Source organism: Procambarus clarkii, chromosome 38 (assembly GCF_040958095.1).
Source record: "Procambarus clarkii isolate CNS0578487 chromosome 38, FALCON_Pclarkii_2.0, whole genome shotgun sequence".
NCBI classification, from domain to species: domain Eukaryota; kingdom Metazoa; phylum Arthropoda; class Malacostraca; order Decapoda; family Cambaridae; genus Procambarus; species Procambarus clarkii.
This window is the reverse complement of record NC_091187.1, coordinates 22,399,484-22,415,549: the sequence shown is the minus strand read 5'-3', so window position 1 is coordinate 22,415,549 and position 16,066 is coordinate 22,399,484. Positions and strand designations below refer to the sequence as shown.

Below are 16,066 nucleotides of genomic sequence, written 5' to 3'. Positions count from 1 at the left end.
AGAGGGAGATGAAGAGGAACAGGAACCGCAGGATGGGTAAAATTTAAAGCACGACAGAGGCGACAGGAAGGATGTTGCAAGGACCGCAAGTAAAGGGAAGACGAGCAAAGAGAAAGATCAAGACAGGAAATGGTGCGAGTCCGTGAGTCCAAATGCGTGGGCTCACCAGAATTCAGAAGAGACAGGGAAGAAGAGGGGATAAACGGCTCATGTAGGCGACCTCGGGCTTAAGGGAATGACGACAACTGAAATCACCCAGCAGGAGCACAGGCTCCGGCAAAGATACGAGCAGCAGAACAATGGAGAGGTGAAGGAAAAATTAAGGGGACAAAAGGAACATTGGAGCGAATCAAGAGGAGAAGAATTAGGAGCCTCAGCAACAGCTGCGGGAGGGGGGAGAGAAAGGAATAGCCACGAAAGCAACCAAGCCGAGTACCAAGCATCGGCTCCTGGAGACAGACACAAAGGGGCGAAGACCGCAAAATCGGAAGTTGGAGTTCAAGGAAATTGGCGTAATAATTCCGAACGTTCCATTGAATAGACATCAACGAGAAGAGAAAGGACAAGCGGGAGAACAGATCAGAGGCAGACGGGCGGGGTCCGGAGGAGGAGGAGGCAACCATGAGGAGCAGTCAAGGACAGCAGCAGGAAGAGGGAGTAGAAAAAGGGGAGCGCACCTCAGCAAGGGCAGCAACCGAGAGGGAAGCGGAGGCCAAAGAAACCTCCATAGTAGGAACGGGGGCGCAGCCTCTGAAATGGGAGGGGAGGGAGCGATAGAGTCAGAAGTAGGCGCCAAGGAAGAAAGCAAAGCCTTCTTACCCGCAGGGGAGGAGGAAGGAGAGGAACTAGGCGTACGCTTCTGACTGAAAGACTGGTGTCCCAGCAAATGCGTACTGGGCAACGGATTCCAGCGTCTCAACAGAAGCTGAACGAGAGCACACACGACGGCCGTTAGGAGAGCGATGGCCATCAGCCCGCGCTGACAGGCGGCGGGGAGAATCGGTAGATGGAGGAGAAGGATGGGAAGGAGGATCGGAGGGAGACGAGGAGGAAGACACAGGAGACATGACAGACCGGGTAGAAAGAAGGGGAACCTCAGACAGGACCAGGAGGGGGACCCTTCGGTACAGAACTCAAAGGAACAGAGGAGGGGGCAGTGGGCGCATCAGGGTCCAAGGCCCGGAAACAGTTGTGAATCTGAGGAAGGTGGGAAGGACGAGGAGAGGAAGAGTGCAACACGCGAGCATAAGAGACGTTGGCATAAGGCGGGAGCCGGCGAACCTGGCGCCTTGCCTCAGGAAAAGATAAACGCTCCCGGTGCTTCAAGTTGAAGACGGCTACCTCAAGCTTGTAATGGATGCAGGCACGGGAGAAGGTAGGATGGACCTCACCACAGTTGAGGCAGCGAGCCTGGGGAGAAGTGCACTCCAACTTAAGAGTGACCTTCGCCCCCTACACAAAGGACAGAGACAGTCCCAGAACAGCGGAGGGCACCATGCCCAAACCTCCAACACTTGTTACAGAGCTTAGGAGAAGGAACGTACTCCTGGACAGAGCACCTAGCACCAGCAAGATTGACAGAGGTCGGAAGGGTCCTTCCATCAAAAGTAATCTTCACAACCCGAAGGAGCTGACGGCGACGACCACGAGGGGGACGAGTAAACGTGTCTACCTGGAGGACAGAATGGCCCTCGGCGTCAAGGATATGCTGAATATCATTGTGGCAGTCCTGCAGATTCCGAACAAAGGTTGCAACATGGGGCGGAAGGAGGATAGTGCCAACACTGGCATTCAACCGAGCGTTCTTCGAGACACGAACAGGGGTCTCGCCAAGGCAGGATAAAGCAGCCAATCAGGAGGCCGCATCCTGAGGAGCAGTAGCAACGACACGTGTACCGAGACAGTTGGGGATGAAGGTGACAGAGGCATCTACGGAATCAACAAGATGCCTATGAAGGGAGAAATCGTCAGGAGGCGCAGAATCAAGAGGGAGAAGATCTTAGTATTTGGCCCTTGAAGCGGGACAAAACAAGGCTTGATAGGCATCAGAACGGGAAGAATCGAGCGAATGCGGCCGTGTCGAGGACGGCGTCGAGAACCCCCAGAGAGGGGTTAAAAGGCGCCGTAGTCACAACTAGAGACTGAGCCAGGCCAGGGGACGAGGTAGTCACCACTGGGGGCTTGGGGCTCGACCCAATTACAGAGGGAGGGGAGCCGAGGGGAGTAGTCAGAGAGGCCAAAGGAGGAGCAAGGTCGGGGCCCAATGCAGCAGAGGCTACAGAGCCCGGTCTTCCAACAAGAACCGACTCGGGGGCTTGGTCGCCCAACCCACGAGCCTGAGAAGGTAAAGGAGGAAAAGAATGCAACATGGGTACGAAAAAGAAATATTCACGAATGTGCCCCCACACCCACCATGGAGCCACAACTAGAGGCACGACACCCAACAGGAAGTTATCTCCGATCATGCCGGGGCCTCCTAGGGGTGCGTCGTGAGTATACGCCCCACAAACGCCACCTTAAGAACCGTCAGTCCGTCGAGATCGGGTTCAGTGACGAAAGGAGATTTGACGATAAAAGGTTCCCCTCGCTCTCGACATTGGGTTCTACGGGTGTAAGTGTATGGCTCCAAAAGCATCCGGGCGTCAAAATAGAAGTAGTCCAAAGGAATAACCAAAACAAGCAAAAAAGTCAGCAGGAAACAAGCAGATAGGAGAAGAGGCGGAAGAAAAACGAAACAGAAGGAAAAGGAAATGTTGTTCAGCACAATTAGAGAGGACAGCAGCAGGAGCACACGGCTACAAAAGAACAGAGGACTGTACCAACGACCATCACACTCCGGCAGCCGGCCACTAAGACCCCCTCACGGCATCGAGCTGAACAGGGAGTGGGGGATTAAGACAAGATGTAATTGTAATGTAATTAGGTATAGGATTTAAAGACAATTAGTACTTTAGAGTACTAAAGATTCTTAAGGATTTTATTTAAGCCCATCCAGAAATCGATTTAAGTGTTCCAATAATTTAAGAAATCCTTCTAGAAGCTTTTGGATTCTTAAGAAATCATGCTCAAAGTCACGTAGGCAACCAAGAGCCCTATGGTCTATGTTATAGGCATTTTCATGTATGGTCCAGACATAACCTATAGTGATTCTGATATGATTTTGTTATGATTTAGATACGATATAGAAATCACATTTCTTAGATAATATATAGTTGGTAAAAATTTCTCGCATACAGAGTGGAAGGGTCCTACCAAAGGTGATCTTCACAACCCAAAGGGGCCAACGGCGACGACCACATGGGGGGGGGGGGGAAGAGACGAGTAAGTAAGTAATTATCAAAAGAAGGCACCAAACCGGGAAGGCTATGTAGCACCATCAAAGACGCAAAATAATCAGAGGGCGCTAAATATCACCAAGGATGCCAATACGAGAACAAAAACGCATAAGGCGAACGATATCAAAAGTATCCGAGTCACCAAGAATTCTATCGAGGGACAGGTGACCGCGAGGGGCGGTCGGAAAGCAAGACATACGCTCGTCCTGGAAGTCAGGACATTCAAGAAGGACATGCACGACCGTAAGAGGGACAATGCAACTAGGACAATAAGGAGCAGGGCGGCGCTCCATCAAGTGACCATGGGTTAAGCGAGTATGGCCAATACGCAACCTCGCCAGAGCTGTTTCCCACCGCCGGTTACGGTGGAAGGAGGACTGCCACGAGGAAACACAACATTTAAGAGTACGTAGCTTGTTACCAGTAACAGACAACCAAGAAGCCTGCCAACGGGTAAGGACTGAGGAATGGATAACCGGGTAAAAGTCGGAATACGGAATGCCCTTACGAGAGATGGGACAAGAGCGGACAGCTTCCTTGGCGGCAGCATCCGCACGCTCATTTAAAGACACGCCAATATGGCTGGGAACCCAGCAAAACTCAACCGACTTAAATTTACTGTGAACGAGAAACAGCCAATGCTGGATCTCGACAACCACTGGATGAACTGGATTAAAGGACCCGAGAGCCATGAGGGCACTACGAGAGTCAACAACAACTACAAAGGAAGACTGACAACGAGAAAGTAGGAGACGAAGAGCATAGAGAATAGCATAAAGTTCCACTGTAAAGATGCTAGTCTCCGGAGGCAAGCGACACATAAGTGCGATCAGGAAAAACAACAGAGTAGCCAACACCGTCCGCTGACTTAGACCCATCGGTGAAGACAGAAACGGAGCGGGAGTGAGAAGAAAAGTGCTCGAGGAAAAGGCGTTTTAGAACCGTAGGAGGGGTAAAAGCTTTAGTGATACGGGTCAAGGATGTACAAAACCGCGGAAGAGGGACCCTCCACGGGGGCAAAGAAGGAACAACACGAGGAGAAACATCAAAAATACGAACGGAAAGAGAATCCTGCAGGCGAGAAAACCGGACAGAAAGAGGGAGGTGGTGAAGAGGAACAGGAACCGCAGGAGGGGTAAAAGTTAAAGCACGACAGAGGCGAGAGGAAGGATGTTGCAAGGACAGCGCAAGATAGCGAAGACAGTAGCGATCACGGCGGTCCTTGAGAGACAGGAAGCCAGTGTCAACATACAAGCTAAGGACGGGAGTCGAACGAAAGGCACCAGAACTGAGGCGCAACCCAGTATGGTGCAAAGCATCAAGACGGCGAAGAGTAGGAGGAGAAGCAGACGAGTAAGCAGGGCAACCATAATCGAGCTTAGACAGGACGAGAGAGGAATGTAAAGCAAGGAGAGTGCGCCTATCTGCCCCCCCAAGAAGTATGGGACAAGACTAAGGAGGGTAAGGGCCTTAGAGCACTCAACACGGAGGTAAGAGATATGGGGAGACCAAGACAAACGAGTGTCAAGGAATAACCCCAAAAGCTTCGCGGAATCTTTGTATTCAAGGGGATGACCATAAAGTGACAAAGAGGGACGAAGAACAACCCGTTTCCGCGTAAATGCCATGGCACAAGTCTTAGAAGTAGAGAACTTGAAGCCATGATCAGTGGCCCAAGACAACACGGCATCAATTGCAAGTTGAAGCCGGCGTTGAAGGAGAGGCGAATCATCACCCTGACAACAAAGGGTAAGATCATCGACATAGAGAGCGGAGAAGACACCAGAAGGAAGAGAGGAAAGAAGACCATTGAGGGCAACCAGAAAAAGAGTAGTGCTCAGAACACTACCCTGGGGCACACCTTCGTATTGCTGAAAAGAGGGAGAGAGAGCGGTACCAAGGCGCACCCGAAAGGAACGACGAGAGGGGAAGCTGCGGAGAAAGAGAGGGAAATGACCACGAAGGCCAAAAGAATGAAGTTGAGATAGGATATGATAACGCCAAGTGGTGTCGTAAGCCTTTTCCAGGTCAAAAAGGACGGCAACAACGGAGGTCTTCGCAGCAAAAGCAGTACGAATATAGTTCACCAGGACATCTGTCGTGCTGCGGCACTTGCGGAAACCAAATTGAGAAGGGGAGAGGAGGTGATGGTGTTCCAGGAACCCCATCAGACGAACGTTAACCATACGTTCAAAGAGTTTGCAGACACAACTTGTGAGAGCAATAGGGCATAAGTCCTTAGGGGAAGTACCCAGAGACCCCGGTTTGCGAACAGGGAGGACAACGGCATCGAGCCAGTCCTCAGGGACTGACGACGACTCCCAGATCCGATTATACAGACTCGGTAAATACTGAGACGTGCTCGGAGGGAGATGGCGAAGCATCTCATAATGAATACCATCGGAGCCCGCCGCCGTAGAACCGCAGAGGGCAAGGGCAGAACGAAGTTCAGAGAGAGAGAAGGGATCATTATAGGGAAGCTGAAGATGAGTGCAAAAATCTAAAGGACGAGACTCGAGGACAGGTTTACGAAGAAGGAAAGATTGGGGAAGATGAAGACCAGAGCTAACAGAAGAAAAGTGGGAACCCAGTTCGGAAGCGACGTGCAACGGGTCCGCCACAAGAGTATCATGGAGGTGAAGGACCGGTGAAACATCAGGAACGAACTTACCCGCTATCTTGCGGATACGCTTCCAGATCTGGGCCAGAGGGGTTTCGGACGTAATTGTTGAGACATAAGATGCCCAACATTCACGTTTAGCCGTATGGATGGCCCTACGGGCCACCGCACTCGCTTTCCGAAAGAAAAGAAAAGAATCGGTCGTCTGCCTACGGCGGTGCCTCTTCCAGGCTGCACGCTTACAGCGCACAGCCTGAGCACAGTCCGCATTCCACCAGGGAACGCACTTCCGTGGACCCCGAGAGGAAGAGCGAGGAATAGAGCGGAGGGCTGCGTTGAAGACAGTGTCATGAAAAAGGAGGAGAGCGCAAGAGAGGCAGAAGGGAGAGGTCAGAGAGCAGCACTGAGGGTAAATAGGGTCCAGTCTGCCTTAGGAAACTGCCACCTAGGGAAAGAGAGGGAAGGGCGAAAAGAGAAAAAGGAAACAAGGATGGGGAAATGATCACTTCCATGGAGGTCATCAAGAACCTGCCACGTGCAATTTAAGTAAAGAGAATAAGAGCAGAGAGAAAGATCAAGACAAGAAAGGGTGCGAGTTCGAGAGTCCAAATGAGTGGGCTCACCAGAATTCAGAAGAAACAGGGAAGAAGATAGGAGAAACGGCTCAAGGAGGCGACCCCGGGTATTCGTCAGAACGTCACCCCAAAGAGAATGACGACAATTGAAGTCACCCAGCAGGAGCACAGGCTCCGGCAAGAAGTCTAGGAGGTGTTTCAAATCAGGAAGAGAGAGCGGGACACTCGGGGGAGATAAATGGAACAAACTGTGTACCATTTCCCCACAAAGATACGAGCAGCAGAACAATGGAGAGGCGAAGGAAAAAGTAAAGGAACAAAGGGAACATCTGCACGAATCAAGAGAGCAGAAGAATTAGAAGCCCCAGCAATGGCTGGGGGGGGGTGGGAGAGAAAGTAATAGCCACGAAAACGACCAGGACGAGCACCAAGCATTGGCTCCTGGAGACAGACACAAAGGGGCAAAAATGGCGAAATCAGAAGTTGTAGTTCGAGGAAATTGGCGTAATAACCTCTAACGTTCCATTGAAGAATGGACAACGACGAGAAGAGAAAGGACAAAAACAGAGAACAAGGAAGAAACAAAGGCGAAAGAGCATCAGAGCACGTTAAAGAATATCAGGGTCGGGATCAGGGTCAGCAAAGTCAGGGTTAGGGGGAATGGGTAAACTGAGCAAAGACGGAGGGAAGGAAACCGGAGAACAGATGAGAGGTGGGCGGGCGGGGTCCGGAGGAGGAGGAAGAGGAGGAGACAACGGAGAGGAGCAGTCAAGGACAGCAGTAGGAAGAGGAGGAGTAGAAAGAGGGGAGCGCACCCCAGCAAGAGCAGCAACCGAAAGGGAAGCAGGGGCCAAAGAAACCTCCATAGCAGGAACAGGGGGCGCAACCACTGAAACGGGAGGGGAAGGAGCAACAGAGCCAGAAGTAGGAGCTAAGGAAGAAAGCGAAGCCTTCTTACCCGCCGGGGAAGAGGAAGGAGAGTAGCCAGGCTAACGCTTCTGACTTGAGACAGGTGTCCCAGCAACTACGTACCGGGCAACGGATTCCAGTGTCTCGACAGAAGCCGAACGAGAGCACACACGACGGCCGTTGGGAGAGCGATGGACATCCGCCTGCACCGACAGGGAGAGCCGATAGATGGAGGAAGAGGATGGGAAGGAGGATCGGAGGGGGACGAGGAAGAAGACACAGGAGACATGACAGACCGGGTTGAAAGAAGGGGAACCCCAGACAGAGGACCAGGAGGGGGACCCCTCGGGAAAGAACTGAAAGGAACAGAGGAGGGGGCAGTGGGCGTATCAGGGTCCAAGGCCCGGAAACGGTTGAGAGTGAGGAAGGGGGGGGGGAAGGACGAGGAGAGGAAGAGCGCAACACGCGAGCATAAGAGATGTTACTATAAGGCGGGAGCCGGCGAACCTTTGGCGCCTCGCCTCAGGAAAAGACAAACGCTCCCGGTGCTTCAGGTTAAGGACGGCCGCCTCAAGCTTGTAATGGACACAGGCACGGGAGAACGTAGGATGGGCCTCACCGCAGTTGAGGCAGCGAGCTTGGGGAGAAGTGCACTCTGACTTATTGTGACCTTCACTCCCACACAAAGGACAGAGAGACAGTCCCAAAGCAGCGGAGGGCACCATGCCCAAACCTCCAGCACTTATTACAAAGTCGAGGAGAAGGAATATACTCCTGGACAGAGCACCTAGCACCAGCAAGAATGACAGAGGATGGAAGGGTCCTACCAAAGGATCTTCACAACGCGAAGGGGTTGACGGCGACGACCACGAGGGGGGGGACGAGTAAACGAGTCAACCTGGAGGACAGAATGGCCTTGGGCATCAAGGATATGCCGAATATCATCGTGGCAATCCTGCAGATTCCGAACACCGGTTGCAACATGGGGTGGGAGGAGAATAGTGCCAACACTGGAATTTATCTGAACGTTCTTGGAGACCAGAACAGGGATCTCGCCAAGGCAAGATAAGGCAGCCAAGCGGGAAGCCGCATCCTGAGAATGAGCAGCAACGGCACGTGTACCGAGACGAGTGGGGTTAAAAGTAACACACGCATCCACGGAATCTACAAGATGCCGATGGAGGGAGAAATCGTCAGGAGGCGCAGAATCAAGAGGGAGGAGATCAAAATATTTGGCCCATGAAGCAGGACCAAACAAGGCCTGATACGCATCAGCACGGGAAGGAATCTAGCGAGCGCGGTTGGGGCGCGAACGGCGTTGATAACCCCTAGAGAGAGAGAGGGGTCAAAAGGCGCAGTAGTCACAACGAAAGACTTAGCCACACCAGGGGACAAGTGGTCACCACCGGGGGCTGGAGGCTCGACCCAACCTCAGAGGAGGGAGGAGAGCTGGGGGAAGAAGTCAGGACGGTCAAAGGAGGAGCAAGGTCGGGGCCCAACGCAGCGGGAGCTACAGAGCCTGGTCTTCCAATACAGGCCGACTCGGGGGCTTGGTCGCCCACCCCACGAGCCTGAGAGGGTACAACGGAAACATTTAACGACATAGAGACGAAAAGTGACAAATTCATCCACGAATGTGCCCCCATACCCTCCATGGAGCCACAATTAGAGGCAGGACACCCAACAGGAAGCTATCGCCGATCATGCCGGGGCCCCCTAGGGGTGCGTCTTGAGTATACGCCCCACAAACGCCACCTTAAGAACCGTCAGTCCATCGAGATCGGGTTCAGCGACGAAAGGGGGATTGACAATAAAAGGTTCCCCTCGCTCTCGACGTCGGGTACTACAGTTCTACGGGTGCAAGAGTATACCTCCTCAAGCACCCGGGCGTCAAAATAGAAGAAGTCCAAGGGAAGAACCAGAACGAGCAAAAGGTCGGCAGGAAACGGCAAGCAGATAGAAAAAAAACGAAACGGAAGGAAAAGGAAAAGATGCCCAGCAGAATTGGAGAGGACGGCAGCAGGAGCACAAGGCTAGAAAAGGACAGAGGACTGTCCCAAGGAGCATCACACTCCGGCAGCTGTCCACTAAGCCCCCACACGGCGACAAGGAGCTGAGCGCGGAGGGGGGGGGGGGGGGGAGAAAGAGTAACGAGAAAGGAAAAGGTGTTCAGCAGAATTAGAGGACGGCAGCAGGAGCACAAGGATACAGACAGACTGTCTTAAAGAGCATCACACTAGCAGCTGCCCACCAAGCCCCGCCACGGTAACAACCAGCCAGACAGGGAGGTGGGAAGAGTAATTATTAAAAGTGTGCACCATTCAGGCAAGGCTAGCAGTATCTGTCAATGGCTATTCAATTGTCACTACATCTCACCGAGGCTATACAAGTGCACTTAAGGCGAGCAATATCAGAATCACCGAGGATTATATTTAGCGACCACAAGGAATGGTTAGCAAATTTAAATTTTTTAATTTTTAAACTGGTTAGACACTAATGTTCTGAAAAATTTAGACTTCCAACAATGATATGCACGACGAGTGGAACAATGCCGTTTGGACCAAGAAGCAAGGGAGTGTTCTATTAAGTGCCTGGAAGTTAAACGAATATAGACGGTTACCTAGCCAAAGTCGTTTTAGTGACAATTACGGTGGAGGTAGGATAGCCGAGGGTACAGGCTACCCTTAAAAACCACGAAATTTGTTACCCAATTTCACGCGATAATGTCAATGGTCTCTGCCCGAGAAATGAACGACTTAGCATAAATTCGCCAAGTACAGACTGGGAAATAGGTCAAGTGTAAACAGATTCCTTAGCAGCAGTAATTTCACTCATTCAAGTGAACAAAATTGTTGGGAATCTAGCCAAGCAACATTCTTCAATGTGGTGAACAGAACTTGCCAAAATTTGATTTGAACTATCGACAAGATGTATAGGATTTAATGATTCCAGAGCCGTATGACCAGCCACTATGAGGCAAAAATATTGAAAAAAAAATGCAGCCATTTCAACTGAAGATGCTGGCCTCCATGGTATTTAAATTTGGTCTCTAAAAGCAATGGAGTAGCTATTATCAGATTTAAACCCCATCTGAATTATGCAACACATGTGTGTGTGAAAATATATCTTAAAAGTGTAAGGTAATGGTTATGTCCGCAAAATTTGTACCTTATGACTGCAGTGGTGTACACCTACCATTGGTTTTCGCCCTATATAAGGGCGAAAGTACCTCGTGTCGGGCTTCTTAAAGTTCAGTAGCAGTTCAGATATCGTGTATGGCGACGTATGTCTGGTTACACCTCTACTGTATAACCCTGGATGGCACTCCCGACCGTCTTAGCAGGAGAGTATAAAAGGGCACAGTGAGAAAAAGGTCACTGATGGCATGACAGTCCCGAACGGTTCTGATAAGGGTTGTTACTGGGAGTGGGAGGGAAGTTTAAGCCCATAGTTTACCCAATCACATACAGTGTGACCAAGACTACTGCTACCCCTCCTGCCTGTCAAGGAAGGAGGCGATTGGCTCTTTTCTTATATTGCCTGATAGGGGTTAAAGTTAAAGGAATACGTTTTGGGAAGACTGCCACCGCTTTAAACAGCCTAGTGAGAACAGGTTGCCTTACAGTCTGTTCAGCGCTATCGGCCGACCTCTAGCTGGTATGGGACGGCAGCCTATCAGAACTTACGCTATCTAACCAGACTGACAAAAAAAACTGTTAAGGTGTCCACATCGACACATTATCCCCTTTGCCGCCGCCCCTCACACTTTTCTATACCACATTTGTAAGATGGGCGGTGTTTACAAACTTCAGAGAAATAAAACAATGCGTTTATAGCATTTATATTACTACACAATAGAATCTTATTCTCTTTAGAATTAGTTTGTATCAATCGATAGAGTTAGAAGTTTAAACCATTGATTATAATATTACAATAATGATAACTGATGGGGAACAACTATTGAGCGTAGAAGCGTGGAGCCTCACAGATGACGCGCCTCAGGTGGAAACAGGAGGAGTCGTGCCAAGTGACACCATCGTTGTACAGGTTGTTTAACACCGCCAGACAGTCCTCGTTGCCTTCATCGTTGTCTGGCTGTGGCAGTCCTCGCCTGGGAAAGACAAGTGGTACTCAAGGCCATGATCATTACCAGCCAACACCAATAGTTTTGTTTACGGTCAACAAACCAGTTCTCACCTGCCGGTGCTAGACCAGTTAGAGTAGGGAGAGGAAGTGCCAGATAACCACGACCAAGACCTCGAGTTACGTTTGTTGCCGCTCGTCCAGATGTCGCTGATGTAGTCTGAAATTATACCATTTTCATTACGTCCAAGTTAGTCACTCAAGGCCTAGTTAAACACCCAGACCAGCTTTTCAACTTACGGGTAATCATATAGTTGGAAATTAACTCTTGCTTCCTGTGACTTTCAATACTGACGGCCTGGAAACCGTTGCCAAGCCCAGAGCAGTAATAGGTTGCTTGCTCCCAGGTGTAGAGTCGACCAGAGTCGTGACACCATGAGAAGTGGTATGCTCTGCCGTCCACTACCTCGTCAACCTGATAAACCACAAAAAATTATGTGAAGGCTCATTTTAATTACCAATTACCTTAAATTGGTCCATATGAAAGGAAAATAAAACTTCTTACCAGGGGTTTAGCAGCATGGTTGCATAAAGATGAAGTTGGACGGAAGGTAAAGGGTGTCAATAGGGGAGATACTTGTTGAGGAATAAAGACCTGAGGCTGGCTTGGTAGTTGTGGCTGAACAAACACAGGTTGGGCTGGTAGTTGTGGGAAGGGTTGCCGAGGTTGAGGAGGTTGGGTGGGGCCGCCTTCAGGTACCAAGAGGTTTCCACTTAAGGTAACGAATGGCCTGTCAGTGGCTCCCAAGATGGCGGGAGCTGCGTTGTTAATAACGAAGTATTGGGCCCAGGATGGCATCACTACCGCCGCCATCACCAGAAATATTATGGCAGCCATCTGTAATGAGTATTTATTAAATCTATATAAATAATGGAAATGATCGTTTGTTCAAAACAACTAATCTCCGATATTTCTACACCAATGGCTTTGAAATTCTCACAAAACTACCCATTTGCATCCGAACAGGTTTTTATACACAAATATCAAATCCTACCGTAAAAAGTTTTGAAGAGACTTTCATGAGAGGGAAATCTTCAAAACTTCTTTACAAATTGCTTTTAAATTTTGACAGTTGCATTTGAATAGGCGTGCGTTTATATATCAACTATATAGATGGCACATCTGTGACTGGTAAAAACTTTTTTCTAAACAGCGCCATCTGTCTCACATAAGTGCTCCACAAGTTCAACTAATTATGTTACAATTCCATTTCAATTTTTACAATTGCATTGATGAATTGAATTTTTAGAGATTTATTTTTATTTTATTAGTTTTTATGACTTGCATTGAAAGAGCAGCGTTTACCATACCGTTGATTTTGGTTTATTTTCCTATCGTTTATAACTTTTTCACCGATAGGAACATCAGATCATTTGGGAATACATCGGGCGAGGGAGTGGGGGAATGGAGGGAAAGACGAGGAGGAATGGAAAGGACAAAAGAACAGGAGTGGGGGAGTAAGAGGGGGGACAGGATTGTGGCAGGACGAGGGGATGGTGGAGTGAGGGAATAGTGAGAAGGACAAGGATGAGAGGACAGGGGAGGTGGTAATAGTGGGAGAGGACTGGGGGACGGTTAAGTTACCGTGGCTCAAAGTCACAAGAGTTGCAGAGCCACACCGTGTGGCCGGGAACAGTTATCAATACAAACGCAAGTCATTTCAATTTACGGTGTGAAGTGGAAGTTTAGTGGGACCGAGAAGTTTAGCATTTAAAACTATCGTCAAGTTGCAAGTAAAAAACCTACCTTGGAAGTCAAATAATTTTGCAAGACGAGCAATGCTACCGTTAAGTCTAATAGGTATATTTTAGACAAGATGTTAATAGTGAAGTTTCACAAATAATGTATTGCTTAACAATACCTATCCAATGTTTAAAGTAATTACCTTTAATCGAAGTTACGTAAACGGCGAGTCAGCTATTTCATCAAGAAGTTTTCATTGACAGGTTCAGCACTATTACCAGTACAATAATCTATGTTACACACCTGGTCTCCGGTTTGTGAAATTACAAGAGCACGTTTAAGGCAGAGTATACCTCACTGGAGGCGAGTTGTGATCACACTGGCACGACCACCGGAAAATTATTGTATGAAATGTGAATGGAAGGCAAGGTGTTAATGGATTAGTTCTGTTCTTTATGCACAATTTATTAAACAGCGTTTCGTTAAGTACTAAGCAAAGATTCACAAGCGTTTAATAGAAAGTTAAGGATGCAAGGGAGAGATTTGTATACGTAATATTTATAGTAGCATCAATAAAATGTGTGTAGACCTATCTAGTGAAGGCAAGGGTGGTTATCCTTCTTTAGAGCCATGAGGAATAGATAATTTTTTAGACATGTCTTTCCTAGTTTAAATTTAATGTAATTTAGATACAAGGTTTAACCGAAATTAGTAGGAACAGGAGTGGTATACCTGAAGGTGCTACATTAAATTACAAATGTAGTGTTAAATTCTTCCTTGCAATACCCGTTACTCAAACTAGTCTGCAACTTACTCATAGTTCGGAGAGGCGTCGTAAGGTTTTAACTGCTCTAGTGACGACTAGTTTGGAACGTAATGACTGAGCAAAGTTAATAAAACTTTGTTATGGATAGTTAGGAGTTTCATTTGGAAGTAACAATTATAGTAGCTTCCAAGTTTAATTCATGTATTTCATTAAGTGAACAGTATCCAAACCACTTCATCCTCTCCACAAGTAAGCTCAAAGAGCAAGGAAAGTTTAGTGCTATTACGGAACCAAATTATAACTTAAAATTTTAGAAAAACTTAAACACTAAATCATATTTAAAAATTAATTTTATTAAGTTAGCAGTTTAGCAGGATATGAATTTAGAGGTTATTATCCACGTAGTTACCTACATCTATAAGATCCCATGGATTTGTTTAGTAATGTTATACTAATTAAGTGCATAATCTAGTCAATTGATAAAGATTTGACTTTGTCAGGACGTCACCCGTGTGGACGTGATGATAATCTAGAAAACAATTCTTACAAAGATTATGAAACACTTAACTATACAACGTCTACCATAGTACTTAATTATTACCTAAAAATCATTACCAACAAAACTTAATTATTACCAATAATACTTAACATAATAACACAAACCTTCACTATAATAGAGCGTCTTACTGTGGAGGTGAGGAGGTAACTGACACACCTCGGCGCCAACTCTTACTTTTATACTCACCACACTGCTTCTCATTGGTTAATAAAGTCCGCAGCAACAGTTCCTTCCTGGCTTGTAATTGGCTACTCCTCAATAGGGGTCCAAGATGCTAGTTACTCTTGACGCTACGACCATAACATGCAAGTGGCCAGATGCCGCCGCCAGAAGTGGCCATTGACAATATCAACAATGCAGGCAAGGGCCACTTAACCCCATAACTAACCGAACATTACTTGACCTCCTTCACTGTTATGTTTATTTTGTTTATTTAGTGTTTACAAATTTATTATTTATCGTCATTTACCAAATTGTTAATTACAACATAGAGATGGAGAAGAGAGGGATGAGAGGAAGACTTGCGCTCCCAAGACAGACACTCACAGTATATTTAGCACTAATGTAAAAACTTTTACTTGTACTAAAATGCTTATAAAAGGTTCCCATACCAAGGAGAAATAATAAGTTTACAGTTGTAAAGTTCCTCTAGTAGTGTGAACTATATTGAAAATGAATTGTCAGTTCAAATATTAATATAATATAAGAGGGGAAGGTCTCCTTCATCCATCATCTTTACTGATCCCCCAGATATGTCACCCCCCATGTTTTTTTCTTTTTATTTTGTAAACACAAATACTACATAATAGAAAAGCATGAACATCATCATTCACATTTACAAGGCAAGAAACACATGAACAAAATTGAAGAGCAGCAAAACAAACACACAAACAAAAGTCGTACAATACACATAAAATGGAAACCTAAACATAGGTAACATTTAAACAGTCTGAAAAGAGAAAGCACCAGAGCACTATAACACTACATTACCAGGCAAGAAACACGGACAAAATTAACCGTATCTCACAGCACATCAAAACAGGTAAATAAAGCATCACAAATCAAGAACCACACACATAGTTAATCATCATTATATTTATCCGGAAATAGACGACGAGGGTACTTCTTCCTGAAGGCATCCCACCGAGCCCACACCTCTGCAGACAAGGAAACGTAACGACGCGATCCCCGCGGTCGATACATGAAGTACTTCCGCCCCCTCCACGGGGGCGGAAGTCACGGGAAGAGGCCACACAGAGCTCAGCTGCACCGGCGGTGGAACCACGAGAGGTTGGAGCACAGAAGCTGGCCCTACAGAGGGCAGCAGCACAACGGGCACAGTCGCAGGGGACAAAATCACAGAGGGCGATGACACAGACGCTGACACCACAAGGGGGTGGAGTAACAAAGGGCGGCTGAGAAGTGGGCAGCAGCGCAGCAGTTGGCAGCACTGAGGACAGACGCACGGAGGGCAC

At 47.9% G+C, this 16,066-nt stretch overlaps 1 protein-coding gene across 1 annotated transcript; it reads right to left on the bottom strand.

Annotated features, from left to right (window-relative positions):
• Window positions 1-11,266: 11,266 nt before the first annotated feature.
• On the bottom strand, window positions 11,267-14,819 carry LOC123772041 (uncharacterized). Its single transcript, XM_045764899.2, has 5 exons — window positions 14,696-14,819; window positions 12,088-12,420; window positions 11,823-11,997; window positions 11,637-11,742; window positions 11,267-11,550 (listed from the first exon to the last, which is right to left on the bottom strand). Exons 2-5 carry the CDS (start codon window positions 12,418-12,420, stop codon window positions 11,397-11,399), a joined length of 768 nt encoding a protein of 255 aa, XP_045620855.2. The 5' UTR covers window positions 14,696-14,819; the 3' UTR covers window positions 11,267-11,396.
• Between the last annotated feature and the right edge of the window lie 1,247 nt (window positions 14,820-16,066).

Excerpts from the sequence above, each read along its gene's own strand:
- LOC123772041 (XM_045764899.2), bottom strand. The coding sequence starts at position 12,420 with ATGGCTGCCATAATATTTCTGGTGATGGCGGCGGTAGTGATGCCATCC. Across the intron at positions 11,743-11,822 it reads TTCCAACTATATGATTACCC|ACTACATCAGCGACATCTGG; the intron begins GTAAGTTGAAAA and ends GTATAATTTCAG. Across the intron at positions 11,551-11,636 it reads AACTGGTCTAGCACCGGCAG|GCGAGGACTGCCACAGCCAG; the intron begins GTGAGAACTGGT and ends TGTCTTTCCCAG.